The 23,905-nt window shown below is 43.3% G+C and overlaps 2 protein-coding genes across 3 annotated transcripts; one reads left to right on the forward strand and one right to left on the reverse strand.

Moving 5' to 3' along the window:
• Positions 1-1,994: 1,994 nt before the first annotated feature.
• LOC127413435 (gap junction beta-1 protein-like) lies at positions 1,995-6,302 on the reverse strand. 2 transcript variants are annotated; one of them, XM_051650595.1, is made up of 2 exons: positions 6,183-6,302; positions 1,995-4,749 (listed from the first exon to the last, which is right to left on the reverse strand). In XM_051650595.1, the coding sequence occupies exon 2, from the start codon at positions 4,733-4,735 to the stop codon at positions 3,908-3,910; it is 828 nt and encodes a 275-aa protein (XP_051506555.1). In that variant the 5' UTR covers positions 4,736-4,749; positions 6,183-6,302; the 3' UTR covers positions 1,995-3,907. The 2 variants fall into 2 exon arrangements, with proteins under 2 accessions (XP_051506555.1, XP_051506556.1); XM_051650596.1 differs by lacking the exon at positions 6,183-6,302 and adding an exon at positions 5,336-5,394.
• Positions 6,303-6,849: 547 nt separating this feature from the next.
• Positions 6,850-15,638, forward strand: LOC127413436 (zinc finger and SCAN domain-containing protein 18-like). The gene is made up of 2 exons (XM_051650597.1): positions 6,850-6,892; positions 14,507-15,638. The coding sequence occupies exon 2, from the start codon at positions 14,781-14,783 to the stop codon at positions 15,606-15,608; it is 828 nt and encodes a 275-aa protein (XP_051506557.1). The 5' UTR covers positions 6,850-6,892; positions 14,507-14,780; the 3' UTR covers positions 15,609-15,638.
• Positions 15,639-23,905: the final 8,267 nt, after the last annotated feature.

Genomic DNA, 23,905 nt, shown 5'->3' on the forward strand with positions numbered 1-23,905 from the left:
GTTCATTCTCTTAATCAGTTTCATGAGATGCTTCATTCTGAGATGCTTTTTAAACACTTGCAAACGCTGGATGAGTTGAAGTGGATAGTGGAGAAAAAACAAGAGATCAAGTGTGCAGTATGCATGTGAACTTCTTCAATACTAAGTCATTTGTTCAATATTTTAAGAGTTTAAAAAAAAAAAAAAAAAAAAAAGACATGTTTCTGTCTATAGCTATAGTCATTGGACATATAAAACAGGCAGAGACTATATTTGCTCTAAGTGCCAATATTAATATATGCTATTTACACTAACTGTAAATATCAACCAAAAGCATCTTCTTTGCACTGAGTGCAAATAGTGGGAGTTTTACACCCCCTAATTAATTTACACCCCAAATTAAATACTAACACAGTATACTGGCATCACTGCAGAATGTTTATTTTGTTTATTTACAGCGCCACAGACACAGTACACCAACCCTTACACGGTAAACCTAACCCAAACCTTCCCTTACAAAAATGAACCATGGTTTTACTGCAGTAAACATAGTATCACCATGATATTTTGTAGTAAAATCGTAGTAACCACAACATTAAACATGGTTACTATATTAACACCACGTTAACTGCATTAAAACTATGGCTTCTGCAAAATAACATGGTTACTACAATATTACTATAGTAATGGTTAATTTTTTTACCCAAGATCAAAAGATCAAAACTTTCTCTCAACTCCTGACCTTCACCGTGACCAGACCTCTGCGAAGAAATCAACCTTTATATATATATATATATATATATATATACATTATTTATTATTATAACTAGTATAAAAGAAATATTAAAAGTGGAGAAAGAAAACAGGAAAAAGTGTGACAAAAGGCAGAATCGAACCTGTGTCGTCCGTGCGAAAAAGCCACAGCCAAACTCTTCGCCACTGCAGCGACACTAGGGATGCAGTTTGACAGTTTCTGTGTTTCTTCTAACTACACTATCAGAGTGCAAATAGCCACATTGTGTGGCAAGTGTTATTTACACCTAGTGCAAATAGTCACTCCAATTCAAAAAAAAAAAAAAAATATCTGTGCTGTATGTGTCATAGTTGTGCTGATTTAGTTCAGTGGGGGTAATAACTATATATAACTATATATATATATATATATATATATATATATATATATATATATGGAACGAAAACCCTGTTTCAAATGTAAATCATGACTTCTCTCTTTGCAAAAGTCAAAATCTGTTATCAATTTGCAGGTTCAGTATGAAAGAGAAAATCATAAATAACATTCATACTGCCTATAAAACATAGACATGGTTTATTTTTGCTGTAATATTAAAAGTGGTTATGACTCCCTTGGTAATTTGAAGTGTCTAAGAATACAGAGGTGCAAACCTGAAAAAAATAAAATAAATGTATGGTAGTATTTTGTGATTGGTTTATTATTAATCCTCAGTGTCATATTGTAGTTAAATTGTCTTTATTATCCTACTGTTATGAAGCTTTAAAAATTATGAGATTAAAAGAAAATATGTATAGAAATACGTATAGAAATAAAACAGATTTTTAACATTTCTGTTTGTATTTATAGCTAGTTTACCGAGAGGTAGCCACCTTGTCATTGAGCACATCTCCAATGGTGGGACAGGAACAGTGAGAGAGGGTCCATACAGCTCATTCACACGAGCCCTTTAGAAGAAAGTCCCTCAGAGGGAATAATATGTGCACACAGTGTAAGAAATTACTTCAAATGATCACGTCCACAGGCCAGAGGAAGAAAAAGTTGCTCAAATGTATGAAAAAGTTATTAATTTACATATTAATAATATTTTTTTCACATGGTTCATTTAAATGTCATTGGTATTACATGTTCATGTGAAAGATTTTTGTTGAACAAAATTGATTTAATCAATAAGTTTTATTGATTTTAGTCTGATCAGTGCATGTTTTGAGATGCTATAGACATCATTTTAGAAAATTCATCTTTTAAGAGAATTTGGCACTGGTGTAACAACCTTTGCTTCATTTCTGAAACAAAATAAAATAATAAAATAAAAAAACAACAGTCAAGTTGTCCTTTATGATTAAAAATAATGTCAAGAATTAAAAAAAAATGTTTACCCTCAGCTTTTATGGGCGAAAACTGAAATAAAGTGGACATTTGAATATTTTGTAAGTCAGAACATCAATATTTTTGAGAATGACCCTACTAACTTTAAATTATCCCATATTTTATTAAGGAATGTACCATTCATTTAATTTAATGTCAAGGTTGATATTCCAAGCAAAAAGCAGCATCAATCAAAGTCCTGCAATGAAAATATTATTTCCAAATCTGCTAGTGCATGACTTACTGGATGGCTCTTGATGTGCGTGTTAGATACAGCTGTGGCATACAATGTGAGATCAAGAAGCATTTACAGTCAAATAAATATGAGTCTGTTCTGTCTTTTCAAAAGACTTGTGCTTGCAAAAAAGAGACAGAGGAAAGATTAAAAGACTTCTCTATTCAATACACTTTCTACAGAGCTGATGTGTGCAACTAAAACAAAAACAGAGTTTAGGAGACTTTACCATATGAAACATTATTAAAACACACCAGTTGCCGTCAAGTTTGGATTTCTTTTGTTACAAATGTTTACAAATTATTTTCTGTAGATATTACACTAAGCATCAAAGAAAAATGTCAAAGAAACCTAACACAATATGTAAAGAGGCACTTTGATTAAGTTTTAGGCCAGAAAAAAACATTATTGCACTTTTGTATTTCAAACTTAAACATGCAACATTGATATAGGTGACCTCGAGATGAACAAAGTCCAAGTTTTAAACTTTTTTTGCACCATCCAGAGGTAAACAAAATATAGTGTGGCAACCCCCCCCCCCCCCCAAAAAAATGCTTAAAATGTGAAGTAGGACATTTTTGAATTACGTGAAATTAATATGGGCTTCTGTTTTTAACACATTAAAATAACAACAAAACAATCATTTCAAAATGATAAAATTGACTAACACTCCAAACCATGCAGCTTTGAAGTTTGTATATATGTTGAGCCAAGAGTGACATTTAGATCCTATAATGGTCAAACATCTTATTGGTCAAACATCTATATGAATTAGCAGGTCAGAGTTCTCTAAACTTGAACTTTGGTACACAGTGTAAGATGAACATACACACAGTGGCCCTTTAAAGAATTTGGCAACTAAAGCAACACTAAACATTTATAAATGTCTTTGCTTTGCAATGCAAAATATCAAACCAAGTGGCATTTATTTTCAAGTAAAATAGCATTCAAGAAAAACATTTTTGAAGAAAGAAATTTGTTAGGTTTAAAATGATAAAACAATAGAATAAAATAAAGATAAAAGTTTTTGGACTCAGATGTCTATATTGAATGTGCTGAACTCCTTTGGTTACTCTGCTGTGTGAACTTGAGGGGAACTGACTTCATACATCCACTAAAAATCACCACAACACCAGTTCATTAAAAGTTATTGAGCAAAAATCATTTAGAAAAGTGAACGTTAGTTCTGAGAAAAGATCCAACAGCATTTGAGATTCACAGATGACACTTGCTTTGATATTTTATCTAATGCAATGACCTTCATTAATTTTTCAGTGTGACTGAAGTTTCCAAAAGTGTCCACATGATTTTTGGGCCAGTGTAAATTTGCGTGTGACCGCACCATTAGGCCTTCAAATCTTTTTGGGAGAAGACAAATGTTTGCACCATTTTGAATGTAAAAGTTCATGGTTGTCCAGCATATTTCTGCCCATGATCACTTTTCACCTCTAGAGTGGCCCTTAAATAAATGAATGAACCAAATATATCAATGAGGACAGATTAATATGATTACTGACGTCCACATGTCATAGGTTATTGATAGTTGGTGAAACCTCCAGGTTGTCTAGAAGAGTCTAGAAAGCAGAGCAGCGCTCGCCTTTATCAGCGACGGGTTTTCGGCCAACGTTAAATCTGGGCTTAAACGAGTGCTCTGATATCAGCTGATTAATTTCATTCTGCTTGTAGGGTGCCAGTTTTTGAGTGAGCCAAGGTCCTTTGGATTCACCTCCTGCTCGTTGAAAGTATCTGAAACACGTGCGGCCTATTAAATACACCACCTCTGCAATGTTCAACAAGACACACACTCCAGACACTGTCAGCATGAAGATAGTGAAGATGGTCTTCTCGGTTGGACGAGACACAAAACAGTCCACTGTATTGGGGCAAGGGTAGGAGTCACACTTTACGAGACGCACCATCTTTACGTCTGGGTAGATCACATAAAAGACGTACAAGAAAACAGCCTCGAAAATGATACGGAATAGGATACTGATCATGTAAGTCCACCAAAGAGAACCAGCGATCTTGAACTTCTGAGTCTTGATGGACTCAAAGTCCTTTGCGTTTCCCCGGCCGGAGATTTTCAGGATCTTCCTCTCGACGTGCCGGCGATGAGCGACATGCATGACGACCAGCAGGGCGGGTGTGGACACCAGGATGAGCTGCAGAGACCAGAGGCGAATGTGAGAGATGGGGAAGAACTGGTCGTAGCAGACGCTGTTGCAGCCGGGCTGTTGGGTGTTGCAGGTGAAGCCAGACTTCTCGTCGCCCCACACGCTCTCTGCTGCCACCACCAGCACCATGATCCGGAAGATGAAGATTACAGAGAGCCAGATGCGCCCGATGCCTGTCGAATGCCTGTTCACGCCACTGATCACGGCATAAAATGACGCCCAATTCATGATTGAGTCTAAGACTAAAGAGAAAAGAGAATGCAAAACATGACAAGGACCTTTAACTAGACCAGCTCTGAACACTCACTCATAAGGCTACCTGCATTCAAACACATTTATAAAACATATTAACATACCTTAGAACTTCTAGCAATTGCAGTGACACTTTGTAAGAACTATCGAGTACACTCAAAACAATGTGGTGGCATCTTTAATTTTTGACAGAAATGACAACGAGGCTGTGAGAGACAGGCTAACAGTCTCTCAGTAGACAAAAACTCCAGAAAATATGAGTTATGGAAAATAAGATGTTATCGAGAATCTTTGTACAGTGGATGCCACTGAAGAGATTGTAAGACTATCCCTCACAGCTTTGTTTTTACGCTCGTCAAAAATCAAATATGCCACTGCTGTGAATAAGGTCTTTACAGTGGGGTCCAGAAGTCTGAGACCACTAGTAAGAATGCTTCTGTTTTGCAATTTCATACTCTTTTTTCTTTTTTCAATGTAGACTCAAACTTTTGAAGCCCACTGTATATATTCCTAATCAACAACACAATACATACATAAACAAGCAAATAATCTTTCCTGCAAATAATAATCATTTACCAGACTCTGATGCTGTAGCAGGACCAAATGAGATGAACAGCAGTCTGAATTCTTGGCATTTGAACACTTGAGTTGAATGAAATTAGGCGATGATCACGTGTCACACGCAGTCACCTGACACAACACAACCTGGCCAATAACAAGCTGTAGACCAGGCCACACAATAACCTCCACAAAGGCTACACAATTCAGGACTTACTGCAAATCAATTCTGCACATTTTATCCTAACAATTAACTACTTAAAAGTTTACATTCCTTCTCACAAGAAAGAAAACAATGACCATTTCTGATGTGGCCCAAAAATCACTGCACTAATGTATATTCACATGTCGTCTTATAGTAGGGGAGACCTGGGCTAGTTGTCACACTTTTTACTCCAGTGGATATTTCTCAGGGTTGGTTTATTTTTGATTCAATATCTATATAGACACGGACCTTAAAATCTGCACATAAAACCTATTGAACATAGGAAAAACAATACAGTTCTCTGAACACACAGTGACCGCTGTTGGGGCATGTTGTCAGACTAAAGTTGTGTCAATTGAACTTGCCATTAAACAGCCTATTATAGGCTTTTCTGTTAAATTTAAACATCAATAAAATTATGAAACATAAAACAATTCACAAAACAACACAAATGTAAAAGGTAATGTACAAAAATATCAAGCCATTGTTTTGGCCAACAAATAATATGAACATACTGTATAAATTAACGATATTTAAAACACGTGACAACTTGCCTCCACCTGACATTTATGAAAATTACCCTTATAATTACTGAGATACGGACCTTATGACAACGAGCCCTGATGTGCCCTCTATAAAATGGTTTCATGAACAGTTTACCTTCAGCTGTGATAATCAACAAACATGTCCAGGAATCATCTAGAGGCCTCGCTTAAGATCACCGTGCCCTTTACAAATGTAAAACATTCATGCAATACTAGCCACAACCCTGCACCACAGATATCACACATACTTATATAACCCATTTACACACAAAGGCGCTCTTTATTGAGGCTAACAAGACTCTTCACAATTCAGATCAAATGCCAGGATTTCCGCCCACCCGGGCCAGAAGAAAGAATCTGTGTGGATTCACAATAGCAGCAACATTATTCATTGTGCCTTGCAGGCAGAGGAAGTGAGGGCTGATTTTGACCCGTGCACACTTTATCAAACACTAGACAGATCAAGTTGTTCAATAACATTGTCAGGCTTTTGTGTATATTTCTAGGTTCAAACTCAGGTGAAATAGTCCAGGCCACGAGGGTTTCTGTAGGATTCATGAAGCTAAATGTAAAGGAGTCTTTCACTATTGAACGCATCATTGATCAACTCCTGTTAACACAGCACAAATCAGATATCGCAGCATGTCAGTAACATCAAACCTCATTGGCTCTTGCATGCCACGTGACCAAATGTTATGACACAAAAACCAAGAATCACACAAGAGTCACATGGATTATTTTCATGACACTTTGGGATATTTTGTGTGCTAGATAGTGAGTCACTATTGACCAGAATGGAACATCTGGGTTTGGACCGACATGATGGTGAGTAAAATAAAATAACTCATTTCTGGGTGAACTATTCATTTCAAAGACCTTGTTAAAACCACCTAGCTCTAAATGGAAACCATCAAACCATCAGACCTCTGCACTTTCAAAACATGGCTCTATTTGTTTGAGTGCTTCAACATGTCATCTTCTGGCTTAACCCGTGGTTTGAGTTTAGGGGTGGGACTATCTTTTTGGCTGACCAACCGCAGACAGGGGAACGTTCAGAAAACCTACTTAAAATTTTTTAAATTCTGCTTGTTGACACTAATGAGAGAACTCACACATTTCAACGTAAAGTTATTTAATGCAACAAGAAATGTATTGCTCCATGTTGTGTCTACGTAGAAATGTAAGACATGAGAAGGATGTGGCACCGTTGTTGCGCAACATTCAGCAACCGCGAGAGGACGTTCCAACCACATTTGTTTATTACTGGTAAAACTGCAACACAACTCGATTACACATTATTTCTTCCTGTTCTTGTATATATTACGTGTAATATTTTTCCGTAATCACACACAAAGCCTCAAAATAAAATAACAAATAATGTAATAACATTTTTAATATTGTTAATATTTAACATTGTCAAGTTATGTTTAACAACAAATACATCAATTATAACCAGCATGTTAGTTTCAACTTTGGAGAGCAAAACAGGCAACACAGGGTCATAGATCATCAACTTTATTAATACATATTACAGTGGTATTGTAATTGCACTACATGTAGCGTATTAGGTCAAATTATAGGAATATTCTGGGTTCAGTGGCAGTTCAATTGCAGCATTTATAGTACAATGTTGATAACCATAGAAATTAATTTAAACTCGTCCCTCCTTTTCTTTAAAAAAGCACAAATCTGTGTTCCAGTGATACACTTACAATGGAAGTGAATTGGGCCAATCTGTAAACAATACTGTTTCAAAAGTATAGACACAAGATGTGAACAACATGCATGTTAACATGATTTTACTGTGATAAAATCACTTATTAACCTTTTCTGTGTTGATTTAAAAAATTGTTGATTTAAACTTAACAGCTCAAATAATACACAACTTTTAATATAATAAATTATGTAAGTGCTTTTATAAAATTATAAGCTTCACATTTCTGCCTTTAAAAACCTCTAAAATTTGGCCCCAATGACTTCCACTGTAACCTTGATTTAAAAACAAAATTTTAAGAAATTATTTTGTGTGATAATCAACATTGTTACAAATGCTGTTGATTAGTCTTAAATGAACCCACAATATTCCTTTATGAATTATATACTTAGCTAAAAAATAAAATAAAAAATAATATAAAACGTTACAACCGTAAAACCTAAAATACTTAAGTTATTGTCTCCCTCTCCTTACTGGCAGCTCAGCCTAACTGATGACTAGACAGCTGAAAAAGAAATACAGTACATAACATTATAGTGCTGACACTACCCTAGTTGCACCTAAAACTTGAGACATTTAAACATCTTTTTATTTTATTTTAGGTCTTTGACGTCATTGTTTTGGAGTGTGTGCACGAGCGCGAGCAACAGATAGCTGGCTGCAGTTCACTTAATGGCCACAGGTGTCATTAATAACAAGGGTTCCCTATCTGTCACTCACTCGACGTTGTGTCGATGTAGTGACACTAGGGGTCACTCTTGGGTGCCCCAAACACTTCTGATCTTTGAGAAAAGGCCAATGGGAATTGGCGAGTGGAATTTGCATGCCATTACCCCGGACATACGGGTATAAAAGGAGCTGGCTCGCAACCACTCATTCTGATTTTCTCTTCAGAGCTGAGTAGTTGTATTTCAGTGAGATGAATTCCTCCACCGATCCATTCACCTCTACAAAAGCTGTTGGATTTATGGTGCATAACAGCAGCTTCTCCCTCTCTTGCACCGGTGGAGTGCAGAGAACGCCCCTGGGCTCTTCAGCAGCTAAAAGTGTCTTCCACTTTTTAAAGATGCCTTTCTGTTTGTGTATAATTCCTGGTTACGGTCATTACCTCTCCGCTTCCGATGGCCACGATCGCTGCCTCACGTGCTTGGGCGCTGCCCACGCAGAGGCGGCGTTCATGGATGGGTCATGTTCTCACTGCGAGAACATGACTATGGCAACGTTGCGGTCGCGGTTTTCCTTCCTCAGAGGGAAAGCCACCCCAGAGGCTCCCTGCCGTGGTCCTTCTACTTACGGGTTTGAAGCCGCGTCGGTTAGCACTGGGAGCAATTTTGGGATTCCAACGGGAGCCGCTCCGCCGGGTAGCCCCCCCACAGACCTCCCATTCCCCAGCAGGCTCTTTTGCCCCAGTCAAATTCTGTGATGAGATCGCCGGCTCGTCTCAGGGCTCTCTACTGCAGCATCGGAGAGCGGGCTGGTTCAGTCTGACGCTGAGGACTCGACGGGGCTCCCACCTTCGGGTGCGGTTGCCCCGTCGCAGGCCAACGCGGAGATGATGGCCATGCTTGCCTAGACCCCTGTGCCCCTCCCTGAACCCTCGCGGCTTGATGATTGGTTCCTAGGCGCGGAGCGCCGCTCACGGCCGTGCTCCGCCCAGGTCCCTTTCTTCCCGGAGGTGCATGAGGAGCTCACGAATTCGTGGCAGGCACCTTTTACTGCCCGGACCCGATCGCTGAGCTCCTCCGCTCTCACTACCCTCGATGGTGGGGCTGCCAGGGGGTACTCTGCGATTCCCCAGGTGGATAATGCGGTTGCAGTGCACTTGTGCCCGCAAGGCACAGCCACCTGGCGGAACCGCCCAAGACTTCTGTCCAGGGCCTGTAGGCTCACGTCATCACTGGCGACTAAGGCCTGCAGTGCCGCTGGATAGGCAGCCTCTGCCCTGCATGCCATGGCTCTCCTACAAGTGCACCAAGCCAAGGCACTGAGAGAACTGCACGAGAGTAGTTCTGACCCGGGATTGATGCAGGAGCTCGGTGACCAATCTCGCCCTCCGGGTGACGAACTCTCATGGCACGGACTCTTGGGCAGGTGATGTCCACCTTCGTGGTCCAAGAGCACCACCTTTGGCTCAACTTTGTCGAGATGAGGGAGGCTGACAAGGCACGGTTCTTTGACGCCCCCATTCCTAGGTTGGCCTATTTGGTGACACCATCGAGGACATTGCCCAGCAGTTCTCGCCGGTTAAGAAGCAGATGGAGGCTATTCAGCATATCCTGCCCCGGTGCGGATCAAGATTCCTCACCCCGTCTGCTCATCGCCAGGGGCATCCTCCTGCGATTCAGTTCGCCAAGCACCCGCCTGGGTTCAGCAACGTCCGTTTTACCTCAAGTGTAGGGCAAGAACACCGCTGCCCTCCCCGTGGAGATCACATCCCTTCTGCGGAAGGACATGGTAGAGCCTGTCCCTCCAGCCGAGATGAAGAAGAGGTGCTACAGCCCCTACTTCATCGTACCAAGGAAAGGCGGTGGGTTGCGGCCAATCCCGGACCTGTGAGTTCTGAACCGGGCCTTGCACAGACTCCCGTTCAAGATGCTGATGCGGAAACACATTTTAGCGAGCATCCGGAATCAGGATTGGTTCGCGGCGGTAGACCTGAAGGACACGTACTCAACGTCTCGGTTTCTCCTCGGCACAGGCCCTTTCTTCGGTTCACCTTCGAGGGCCGGGTACACCAGTACAATGTCCTCCCCTTCAGTCAGTCCCTGTCACCTCGCGTCTTCACGGAAGTCGCAGAGGCAGCCCTTGCCCCGCTAAGGGAAGCGGCATTCGCATCCTCAACTGTCTCAAAGACTGGCTGGCTCTAGCTCACTCTCGAGACTTGTTGTGTGTGCACAGGGACCTGGTGCTCAGGCACCTCAGCTGGTTGGGGCTTCGGGTCAGCTGGCGAAAGAGCAGCTCTCCCCGGTACAGAGCATCTCTTTTCTCGGGTTGGAGTTAGACTCAGTCTCTATGATGGCGTGCCTCACGAGTGAGTGCACGCAGTCAGTGCTGAACTACCTGAAGTTGTTCAGGCAGAGCACGGCAGTCCCACTGAAGCATTTTCAGAGGCTTCTGGGGCATATGGCGTCCTTGACGGTGGTCACGCCGCTCAGGTCGATGCATATGAGACCGCTTCAGCACTGGCGTCAGACTCGAGTCACGAGGTGTGCATGGTGTCGCGGCACACATCGCATGGTCATCACACCGATCTGCCATTACCTGTTCAGCCCTTGGACAGCCCTTGCATTCCTGTGGGCAGGAGTCCCCTTAGTGCAAGTACCCCAAGCACGTCGTGGTTATGATAGATGCCTCCGAGCATGGCTGGGGCGCCATGTGCAATGGGCATGCAGCCGTGGGCTCCGGGACAGGACTGTGTTGGCATGTCAACTGCCTCGAGTTGCTCACAATGTTGCTTGCCCTGTGGAGGCTTCGGCCATTGATCCAGGGCAAGCACGTGTTGGTCCAGATGGTCAGGGAGGACAAGGAGCAGGTCATCCTAGTGGCACCCTACTGGCCCACCCAGACTTGGGTTTCGGACCTCACACTCCTTGTGACATCCCCTCCCTGGTGAATTCCCCTGAGGGTTCTCCTCTCTCAGGGACGGGGCACCATCTGGCACCTGTGACCAGACCTCTGGAATGTTCATGTCTGGCCCTTGGACGGGACGCAGAAGACCTAAGTTACCTACCACCTGCAGGTGTAGACACGATCACTCAGGCTAGGGCTCCCTCTATGAGGCACCTATATGCCTTGCAGTGGTGTCTGTTCGCTAAGTGGTGTTCTTCCCGACGTGAAGACCCCCAGAGATGTGCAGTCGGGTTGGTGCTTTCCTTCTTACAGGAGAGGCTGGTGGGGCAGTTGTCCCCCCCACCTTGAGGGTGTACGTGGCCGCTATGGCAGAGCACCACAATGCAGTTGACGGTATTTAGGGAAGCACAACCTGATCATCAGGTTCCTTAGAGGCACTAGGAGGTTGAATCCTCCCAGACCATGCCTCATTCCCTCATGGGATCTCTCCATGGTCCTACAGGGCCTACGGGGAGCACCGTTTGAGCCCCTGAAGTCAGTTGAGCTAAAGGCAGTCTCTTTAAAGACTGCCCTCCTGACTGCGCTCACATCCATCAAGAGGGTAGGGCCCAAGGTTCCCATGACCCAGTTTAGGGATCAGGTGGTGAACCTGCAAGCACTGCCCCAGGAGGAGGCAGACCCAGCCTTGTCGTTGCTGTGTCTGGTGCATGCTTTACGCATCTATTTTCGGAGAAACTCTATGCCAGCCCAGCAGGTGTGCTGATAGGCCCTGTGCTGGGGTAGATGCTCCACATCCGCAGGTTGCCTGTATGTAACCCCGTGTGATGTATCTTCCGCGAGACGTTTCCTCGTTGGTAAACTCGCGTCTTCCTTAGGCAGAGTTCCCTCTGCCACCAGTCGCCATGTTGTAGAGCTCCTCCCCTCTTGGTAGGACCTACCACGGGGACTTCTCCACATTCAACACTGCCGATAAGCTTGGTAAGACCATGTGATGTATTTCCACACAATTACCTCCCCTTCGGGTAGGGTGTGGTCTCCGCGGTGTCTTCCCCTTGGGAAGGGACATTTATGGCCCCCAGCTGAACAAGATTTCCATTCTTTTTTGGGGAGAAAAAAAGAGAAGAGGCCACGGCTGGGGCAGCCTGTCCCTGTGGTGCAGGGGACCGTATGATGCTCGTAGGGGCGTTGGGGGAGGTTACATGACAGCCGGGTGTGCTGGCTACGAGGCACGCAACAGCTTGCCCGTCTCGCACTGCCAGTCCACGTAACACAGTTCAGCTAGTTGTGGCGTTTCATATAGGGACCACAGTGTCACTACATCGACACAACGTCGAGTGAGTGACAGATAGGGAACGTCTTGGTTACTTTCGTAACCTCCGTTCCCTGATGGAGGGAATGAGACGTTGTGTCCCTCCTGCCACAACACTGAACTACCCGCTGAAATGGCCGGGACCTTGTCTCGGCTTCTTAGCACAAAACCTGAATGAGTGGTTGCGAGCCAGCTCCTTTTATACCCATATGTCCGGGGGAGTGGCATGCAAATTCCATTCACCAATTCCCATTGGCCTTTTCTCAAAGATCAGAGGTGTTTGGGGCTCCCAAGTGTGACCCCTAGTGTCACTACATCGACACAATGTCTCGTTCCCTCCATCAGGGAACGGAGGTTGCGAAAGTAACCAAGACGTTTCTGAATCTTACATACTGCACCTTTAACCGTCAGTTTAGTTGTACCATATGCAATTTATTTGTTCACAAGAGGTTGAAAGAGCGGGCTTCTTGAGAGAAAAGACACAGTCACCAGTAAACTCAAGACGCTGTTAGATGTCACACCGTGATGTCACATTTGTCTTTACGGGATTGTCCTGGGATGTGTGTGACTGCAAGCACAGATTACGGAAAAGCTCTTGGCAATGTGAATGAACAAATTTTGCAGTCCCAGAACAGTTGCCAGAACGACTTATCCTGGGATTAATCCTGAGATCTGTGTGTGAAAGGGGTTTAAGTGATTTAATGCCCATTGCAATGAATATGCAACCTTTGTGGGGACTTAGACTTTGGGAAACGTTAAATGTTACTTGAGTTGATGCTATTTAGTGCATTTCTATCTTATACTGTGGAAGGCTTTGTTTAGAAAATGTCATAAAAGCACTATATTGTTACATATTGTTGTTTTTTTCTTTCCTAAAAAGGAAATAAATGTTTTTTTTATTTTTACATTTTTTTATGCAACAATCAACAGTACACATAATCACACAAAACATAGAAGACAATACTGCACGTATTCAAACAGGAGACACACACACACACACAAAAAAACAAAAAAACTAAAAAAAAACACACACTAAAAGAAGCAACATACAATATTGTGTACATATATATAAAAACAAAAACAAAAACATGTATATAAATATTATCCAGAATCAGGAATCACCATCGACTCACCTAATTCAACTATAACTGCTTTTGAAAGGTCCCCACATGACAGCAAACTTGAAGCCGGAATCCCTCAAATTCAGTCTTATCTTCTCCGGACTTAAGAACTGCAACACATCTCTAGCCCATTGCTTAAAGGAACGAGGGGAAGCCTGCTTCCAGTTGAGCAAAATGCCAACAGAGAAGTAAAAGCAATACAATCAGTTTCCCTTTTTGGAAGAGGTATCCTCTCATCAACAACACCCAAAATGGCTGTAAGAGGGCTTTGATTTATATTTTTATTAAATATTTAAGAGTATGTCTCAAAGATCAGTGACCAGAAATTAAGCAGTTTGGGACAAAACCAAAACATATCCTTCTACTGACCCCACATGTACGACATTCAAGCAGTCTCCTGCTACACTTGCCCATATATCTTTGCCAACCTGGCCTTAGATATGTGCAGTCTATGTAATACTTTAAATTGCAAGAGACTATGTCTGGCACAAATGGAAGACCCATGAACCCTATATACAGCCTCATGCCATTCTTTGTCAGTCAAGCAAATATTAAGATCTAATTGCCAAGAGTGTCTCTGTGTGTTGGTAGGGGCTGATAATAAAGATGCCAGTTTTATATTGTGGCAGCGGGGGCGTGGTCAAGCATCTCTCCGGAGAGAGAGAAAGCGGTAAGGGCGCTTTCACCTGAGCTAAATTATGTCTAACACCTGTCTCTAATTTCAGTGAGTACGGGGAGAGCAGCATAAATAGGGCCACGCAGCACTCAGATGAGAGAGAGAGACTGGACACGAAAAAGCCGAGCCAGAACCAAGATTTTGGAATATGAAAGTTTACTTGTGAAACAGTGTGTGATAGTGTTTAGCTTAGTGTTTTAGGAAAGACTGTGTATCGGTGTTGTGAAGAGGGAATAATAAAGCCTCACCCTAAGAAGGAAAGCTGCTTCTCGCCTCCTCTTTCACACTGGTGCCGAAACCCGGGATTGAAGTTTGGATCGAAGATGGATGGCGGACGTCCCGTAGAGTCCTCCCAGTTGGCGGAGATCCTCCAAGCCCTCGCCAGCCTACATCAGAACCACCAACAGATGCTGCTTGAGCTCCGACAAGATCAAGACCGCCGGTTTGTCGAGCTCATGCATGCTCAAGCCGAGGACCGGCAGGCGATCCGGAGCCTCCTCAGCCAGGGGGCATCCTCAGCCGCGACCCCGGACACTCCCACGCCGTTACCCCCACCAGCATTACAGAAAATGGGGGCGGCGGATGACCCTGAGGCCTTCCTGGATTTTTTTGAGCGGACCGCCGAGAGCTGGGGCTGGCCGCTCGGCCAATGGGCAGCCCAATTGATCCCACTATTGTCCGGGGAAGCCCAGCTCGCGGCTCAACAACTGCCAGCGTCGAGCCTCCTGGCCTACAGAGATTTAAAAAGAGCCATCTTGCAACGGGTTGGTCTCACTCCGGAGGAAAGTCATCAACTCTTCCGGAGCTTGAAGTTGGAGAGCTCTGACTACCCGTTTGCCTTTGCCCAGCGGCTCCGTGACGCCTGCCGAAGATGGCTGCTAGCGGGGGATCGCGACGTCCAGGGAATTATCGACCAGGTGGTACTGGAACAGTTCATAGTTCGACTGCCAAAAGGGACGGCGGAGTGGGTCCATTGCCACCGCCCGGCGTCGTTGGAGGAAGCTATCCGACTTGCGGAGGACCACATGGCGGCGATTCCGAGGGCGGAAGAGCCCTCCTACATTTTCTCTCCTCCCTCTGTTTCTTCCCCCTCCCCTCTCTCCTCTCATTCTGCTCTCTCTCCAGGTCCCGTTCCTGCCCCACGCAGATGAGGAGGACCTCAACCCCTGAGACCAGTTCCCCGGGTGTGGGAGGTGACACCTTCCCCTACTCCAATGCCCAGCTGCTCTCCCCCTCGGGGGGGGGGGCGCCCGCCGACGCAAGTGCGGGCGTAACGCCTGGGCCGGCCTGCTGGAGGTGCGGAGACCCGAGCCACTTCCGAGATCAGTGCCCTCTGATGGAGCTGGGGAAGGTGGTGCGGGTCTCTGACCTCCCACAGGCTGCCCCCGACCGGGTCGGAGCGTACCAGATACCGGTAAGTGTCAAAGGGGGTACTCACCAAGCGTTGGTGGACACCGGTTGTAATCAAACCACTATCCACCAATGCCCGGTTCAACCCGAGGCAATGGTCACAACTAAAACGGTGAAGGTGAAATGTGTACACGGGGATATTCACAAGTATCCGGTGGTGACCCTGACAATTAAATTTTGGGGGAAAAAGCATCGAGTGGAGGCTGCGGTTAGTTCCCGCCTCACCCATCCGCTGATTTTGGGGACTGATTGGCCTGATTTTAGAGTTTTATTAAAGGGAATTTGCACGGATGGGTCCTGTATGAAAATAGGGAGATGTGTGATGTGCGATGCTCTGGCAGGGGAGGCGGAGCCGGGCCGTCCTCGACAGCTCCACGTCATGATGACGAGAGAGGGGGAGAGGCTGCAGCCCCTACCCTTCTCAGGGAATTCCCTGACGGGGATTTCCCTTTGGAGCAGTCGCGAGACGAAACCCTCAAACACGCCTTTGACCAAGTGAGAGTCATCGATGATCAACGACTCCAGCCTGACATCGCACTTTCATACCCCTATTTTGCAATTATAAATGAGCGGTTGTATCGAGTGACACAGGACACTCGGACCAAAGAGGATACAACCCAACTTTTGATTCCAAGGAGCTGTCAGGAAGTGGTATTCCAGGCGGCTCATTATAATCCCATGGCGGGTCACCTAGGAGAAAGGAAAACACTGAACCGTCTAATAGCCCGTTTCTATTGGCCGGGCATTGGCGGCGATGTCCGCAGGTGGTGTGCGGCATGCCGCGAATGCCAGCTGGTTAACCCACCAGCCACCCCAAAAGTGCCATTGCGCCCTCTCCCTCTGATCGAGGTCCCCTTTGAGAGAATTTGAATGGACCTCGTCGGGCCATTAGAACGGTCAGCACACGGACATCGCTTTGTATTGGTCCTAGTGGACTATGCAACACGATATCCGGAGGCAGTGCCTCTTCGCAACATCTCAGCACGCAGTGTTGCGGAGGCACTCTTCAAAATAATCTCCCGGGTGGGGATTCCGAAAGAAATCCTCACCGATCAAGGCACAACATTTATGTCACGAACACTACGCGAACTGTACGAGTTGTTAAATATTAAATCGATTCGCACCAGTGTATACCATCCTCAAACGGATGGCCTGGTGGAACGATTTAATAAAACCCTCAAAAACATGATTCGTAAGTTCGTGCACGATGATTCTAGAAATTGGGATAAATGGCTTGACCCCCTGTTATTTGCAGTACGAGAGGTCCCGCAAGCTTCCACTGGCTTCTCCCCATTCGAGCTGCTGTATGGGCGACGCCCACGCGCCGTACTTGATGTATTGCGAGAAGCCTGGGAGGAAGGACCTTCAAACAGTAAAAATGAAGTTCAATACGTTCTTGATCTTAGAGCAAATCTCCACACCTTGGGGCAACTAACACAGGAGAATTTGCTCCAAGCTCAAGAACGACAGCACCGACTGTATGACAGGGGAACTCAGCTAAGGGAATTTGCACTGGGAGATAAACTGCTTGTATTGCCTCCCACATCGAGCTCTAAATTATTCGCCAAGTGGCAAGGACCCTTTGAGGTCACACACGATTTGGAGATCTCGATTATGAGGTTAAACGAACTGATAGAGGGGACGCACGTCAAATATACCACCTCAATCTCCTGAAATTGTGGAGGGAGGCGGTTCCCGTGACGTTGGCTACGGTAGTTCCCGAGAAGGCGGAGCTCGGACCGGAGGTGAGTTCAAAACGTCATTTGCGGAGACCACCTCTCACCGAGCCAACTCGCGGAGGTTGCTAAGTTGCAACAGGAGTTTGCAGATGTGTTCTCCCCTCTACCGGGACGTACAAACCTCATCCATCACCACATCGAGACCGAGCCGGGGGTCGTGGTACGTAGCCGCCCCTATCGATTACCCAAACACAAGAAGAAAATCGTTCGGGAAGAATTGGATGCGATGCTTGATATGGGGGTAATAGAAGAATCCCACAGTGATTGGTCCAGCCCTGTTGTTCTAGTGCCTAAGAGCAATGGGTCTGTGCGATTCTGTGTGGATTATAGAAAAGTCAATGCGGTGTCTAAATTTGATGCATATCCAATGCCTCGCGTTGATGAGTTGCTCGATTGGTTGGGCACTGCTCGTTTTTATTCGACATTGGATTTGACAAAGGGTTATTGGCAGATCCCCTTGACACCAATTTCCTGTGAGAAAACCGCCTTCTCCACACCGTTTGGATTACACCAATTTGTGACTCTTCCGTTTGGTTTGTTTGGAGCCCCGGCTACGTTTCAGCGTCTCATGGACTGAATCCTCAGACCGTATTCAGCTTACGCCACTGCCTATTTAGATGACATCATTATTTATAGCAATGACTGGCAGCGGCACATGCAACATCTGAGGGCGGTTCTGAGATCGCTGCGCCGAGCGGGACTCACAGCGAATCCGAAGAAGTGCGCGATTGGATGGGTGGAGGTATGGTATCTGGGGTTCCACTTGGGCCACGGGCAGGTGCGTCCCCAAATTGACAAGACAGCGGCGATTGCGACCTGCCCGAGACCCAAGACCAAAAAGGGGGTGAGACAGTTCCTGGGGCTGGCTATTATAGAAGGTTCGTACCTAATTATTCGGACATCACCAGCCCGCTGACTGATCTCACTAAAAAGGGAGCTCCAGATCCGGTCCAGTGGACGGAGCAGTGTCAACGGGCGTTCGTGCAAGTTAAAGCTACACTTTGCGGGGGACCGCTTTTACATTCACCTGACTTCTCTCTCCCTTTTGTTTTACAGACAGATGTTTCAGACAGGGGGCTGGGGGCCATACTCTCGCAGGTGGTGGAGGGGGAGGAGCGCCCGGTGCTGTACATTAGCCATAAGCTCTCGTTAAGGGAAACTAAGTACAGCACCGTTGAAAAGGAGTGTCTCGTGGTCAAACATCTCTCCGGAGAGAGAGAAAGCGGTAAGGGCACTTACACCTGAGCTAAATTATGTCTAACACCTGTCTCTAATTTCAGTGAGTACGGGGAGAGCGGCATAAATAGGGCCACGCAGCACTCAGACGAGAGAGAGAGACTGGACACGAAAAAGCCGAGCCAGAACCAAGATTTTGGAATATGAAAGTTTACTTGTGAAACAGTGTGTGATAGTGTTTAGCTTAGTGTTTTAGGAAAGAATGTGTATCGGTGTTGTGAAGAGGGAATAATAAAGCCTCACCCTAAGAAGGAAAGCTGCTTCTCGCCTCCTCTTTCACATATATACAGGCCAGAGATGGTACCTCTCTGAGCTATATTATCAGGAAAAAGCTGGTCAATTGGATTTGGTTCAGGAAGGGAGGGAAAAGAGCTGAAAAAAAATTATTTCGCACAAAATACCGGACCTGGAAATATCTGAAAAAATGGGTCTTGGGTATTTTGAATAGAAATTCTGATTGTGCAAATGAAATAAAATTCCCATCAACAAAAAGGTCTTTGAATGATAGAATGACTTTTTCTTGCCAAAGTGCAATGCAAGATCATTAAGAGGCTGTGCAAACCGATAGTTTCTAGCAATTGGTGCACAGATAGAACCTCTCTGCCATCCAAAATGTTTACGAATTTGGACCCAGATCTGAACAGAATTCCATACTATAGGGTGTAGTGGGTGAGAGTTAATGACCAACAGTCAGGTGATAATAGAAGAGCAGAGAGTGAGAAAGGCAGACAAGCTGTGGATTCTATGTGGATCTAATCCAGTAAATGATTTGTTTCATGTGAAACCCACCAATATGCTAATGCTCTCAAATTACAAGCCCAGTAATATAATTGGAAGTGTGGAAGAGCCATCCCTCCAAATTGCTTGGGATTTTGTAAAAAACAGAATACACAAACCGTTTTTTTTTTTTTTGTTTGTTTTTTTTCTAGTTTCTTATTCCAGAGAAAAGATGATATTGTATTACTTAAATAAACAAAAAATATTATATATATATGTATATGTAAATGTTCATCTTTATTATATTGATCTTTCCATCCAAGGAGATAGGAATTCTAGACCATTTTTCAAGGGCTGTCTTTGTATGGTCTAAAAGGGGAGCAAAATTTTGTTTGAACAGTTCAAGATATTTCTTGGTACAACTACACCGAGATATGTAAAATTGTCTGGGGCTAATTTAAATGGGTAAGCAGAGAAGGAATGAAGCAGCTTGATTTATAGGAAGGTGGTGATCAAGCACGGCCATGACATGAGGAAGAGAGTTATGTGGATCCGAGATATACAGAAGCAGATCATCCGCATACAATGATAAAATGCTCTCTGCCCCCTCTAATAATTCCTTGGATAACTGCTGTTGATCTCAACAAAATAGCTAAAGTTTAAATCACAATTGCGAAAAGTAGGTGAGACATGGGGCATCCCTGTCTAGTTCCCCTTTGCAATGGGAAGAAAACTGAACTAAGGCCATTAGTAATGACGGATGAAGAGGGAAAAGCGTACAGAAGTTTTACCCATGATAAAAACTTTGGTCCCACCCCAAATCTCTCTAGACAGCTGAAAAGATAGCTCCACTCAACTTATCAAGAGTTTTTCAGCATCAAGACATATTATAACTTCTGATATATTCTGTTTGTAACAGGGGAGTAAATAATACCAAATACTCTGCGAATTTTAAAAAAAGAAAATCGATTCTTTATGAATCCGGTCTGATCAGGTGCTATAATAGAAGGTAAAACATTCTCTAGCCTTTAGGCTAAAACTTTTGCTAATATTTTGCAATCCACATTAAGCAAGGATACGGGATGAAACGATCCATAATTAAGAGGGTCTTTCCACTTCTTCAGTAAAACTGAAATTGCTGCTTGGTAAAATGTCTTTGGGAGCTGATATGAAAGGAATCAAAAACTGTTAATAAAAGGGGCATCAATTTATCCTTAAACATTTTGAAGAATTCTACCGTAAAACCATCGGGCCCAGGGGCTTTAGAATTTTGCATATTAGAAAGGGCTTAATTAAGTTAATTAACTTAAGATTTAAGTTCTTAAGTTTAAGTTCAGGAGATTTTCTAGTTCTACTTTATTATCTACAAGAATTTGGGGCACTGCTATAGAATAGGAAAAAAGAGTCAAGTTTGGATGGGTCATATGTAATTTCAGATGAGTATAAAGAAGTATAAAACTGTTTGAAAGCTAAATTGATCTCCAATTCCTCCTTTGTGATTCTACCGTCATCCTTACGGATAGATGTTATTATATTAGAAGGTGAGTACTGTCTTATTTGCTGTGACAGAATTTTTCCCACCTTATCTGAATGCTCATATAATTTCAAATGCGACTGAAGGATAAGATGCTCTGTTCAGTTGTTAATAGTTCTATCTCTGTTTGCAGACAACCTTTCTGATGATGGTTTAGTTGCATGTTTTGAATCTAATTGTTTAATCTGATTAATGAGATCATTCAAGCACTGGTTACTTTTCTTACTCTCCCAAGATGAAAATGAAATTATTTTCCCCTTCAAGTAAGCTTTTAGAGTGTCCCAAAGTGTAGCTTTACTAATATCTGGAGTATAATTGAGAGATAAAAAGACAATATTAATGAGGTCCACAAAGGATAGATTAGAAAGAGTGGTATTATTAAAGTGCCATGTTCTCCGAATAGGTGTTTTAGGAAAATCTAGCTTCAATATTACAGGGCTGTGATCCGAAATAATGATTGATTCATATTTACAGTCTGCAATAGAAGTTAAAAGTTGATTGTCTATTAGAAAATAATCAGTCCACAAATATGGTGTACTGGGAAAAAGAATGAGAACTGTTTGAGATTAGGATGTAAAAAATGCCAGTGGTCGGAGAATTTATATGTTTCCAAAAAGGTATTAATAACCATAGCAGATTTAGTTATATTATAAGGTGTTTTTGATGACCGGTCCAAAATCGTGTTTAACACAATTAAAGTCTCCTCCTAAAATTTGTTTGTGTGTTGTAAGATTAGAAGGATCGGACAAAAAAGATTTAATAAATGATACATCATCTCTGTTAGGGGCGTACATATTGGCTAGTGTCAGGGGAACATTATATAATGAGCCAGTCACAATAACAAATCTTCCCCTTTTGTCAGCTTGCACTTTAATCATAATAAATGGTGTATTCTTATTGATGAGAAACTTTCGATTGAAAGTCTGAATGGAATATCTGCCCGACCCAGGATTTGCATAAATTATGATGATCAGAGGAAACCAGATGAGTTTCTTGAAGAAGTGCAATAATAGCATCAAGCCTTTTAAATGGGTATGAATCTTGTTGCGTTTCACATCCTGATTGACACCTTTCACATTCCAGCTTACAAAATTTACCGTCAGTTTATTCAGCCACTTTTAGAAAATAAATAACAATAAGCTGAGGTGGCAACACCCATCTGAAATTTACCAATCAACTGAACACAATAAATCAAGTATACATACACACAGTTAGATATTAAACATATACCCTGTTCCCTCCCCATCCTGCAACTCCCCAAAAGGGAAGCAAGAGAACACCCATACATTCAGCGTTTCCAAACACATTGAACTTCCTCTAAGCGCTCAATTAAGAGTAACATGTAACACAAATATATATATATTTTTTTATCATCAGTAAGCAGAGATAGGTGCATTACTTAGTGTAATAATTAGATAATGGTAATAATAATGAAGGTAGGGGAAAAATAAAATGAAAAATAGGAGAAAACCCTATTGTTGTAGTCAAACTCCAGTAGACATGAAAATTCTGAATACACTAAAGAATATTAACTCAAATTACAGTTTTCATCGATAATTATAAGCAACAGTGAAATAAGCTTAGGTTAACTCCACATAGAAATAAAAGATCCATAAAAAAATAAATAAAAATAAAATAACCCTAACCTTTATCCAGCGTATATCCACTGTTGGATTGATATGTCAGTCCAACTCACACAAAAACCTTATGTGACCCTTGCCGATTTTTAAAACAAATTGTCAAAAAGAAGTGTAGTTCTGCCAAGTGATGTAGACCGTCTCATTTTTTAATCTTTATTTATTTATTTTAAATGTTTAATCTTAAATTCCACGAGGCTGAAAGTAGTATCCACTAAAGCTTAACTCAGTATACATGTCTCGCAGGCCAGTTAGTATATCGCTCCTCGCATCCCGGAGGCTTGGAGAATCATTTACCCAATGTTTTTATCCATTTTCGGCTTGATATGTTGCTCGAAGAACATCTCTGCCTCTGATGGTGATTTAAATGAATGTCTGGTGCTGTCAAAAGTGAAACGCAGTTCTGCCGGATGATGTATGCCATAGGAGATCCCAGACTGCTTGAGTTTGAGTTTTACAGGGTTAAAGGCATCTCTTTTACGGTTCATATCTGGAAAAATATGAACTCGTGCACCATGATATATAAGCTCACCGCGCTTCCTGGAGGCTTGGAGAATCTTGGCTTTATCAGAGATGTAATGTAAGCAGACAATCATTGCTCTGGGCCTACCACCGGTGCGGGGTTTGGAGCAAGCGCGCGGTGGGCACGATCGAGTACTACTGATTGAAGAGCTGGTAAATCCTCGCCTAACACCTCTGTGAAAAACCTGGACATGAATTCAGTAGGCTTGTCATTCTCAGGAATACCAATTATCTTTAAATTCTGTCTGCAAGATCTTGTTGTTGCTCTTGAAGATTCTCTGTCTGATCTTGTAGACTAGAGATTGTAGATTCCATTGTCTCTATGGAATTATGATGAGAGCTAAGCGATGTTTCCATATCTGTCAAGACTTTTTTAGCCTGAATGGAGCGGAGTTCCCCCATGACTTCTTGTTGCAGGGTATCAATTCTGGCCTTGGTCTCTGTCCTTAAGTTTCAACCATCAGTCCAATTTCTGAGCGAACATTTGCCATCTCCGTTTTGATAGTATCTGTCATCTGGTTCTGAGAGGACGCCAATTCAGCTTTAACCAGCTGAAAAAGTGCATTGTCCTCTGGTGTCAGAGAAGTATCAGCATGGTTGCTATTATTAGTTATACAAGCAGTAGCAGTAGCTTCCATGCTAGTTTGCTTCAG

Source organism: Myxocyprinus asiaticus, chromosome 22, assembly GCF_019703515.2.
Source record: "Myxocyprinus asiaticus isolate MX2 ecotype Aquarium Trade chromosome 22, UBuf_Myxa_2, whole genome shotgun sequence".
Taxonomy (NCBI): domain Eukaryota; kingdom Metazoa; phylum Chordata; class Actinopteri; order Cypriniformes; family Catostomidae; genus Myxocyprinus; species Myxocyprinus asiaticus.

Bases quoted from the DNA above. Each gene is read 5' to 3' on its own strand.
- LOC127413435 (XM_051650595.1), bottom strand. From the start codon at position 4,735: ATGAATTGGGCGTCATTTTATGCCGTGATCAGTGGCGTGAACAGGCAT.
- LOC127413436 (XM_051650597.1), top strand. From the start codon at position 14,781: ATGGATGGCGGACGTCCCGTAGAGTCCTCCCAGTTGGCGGAGATCCTC.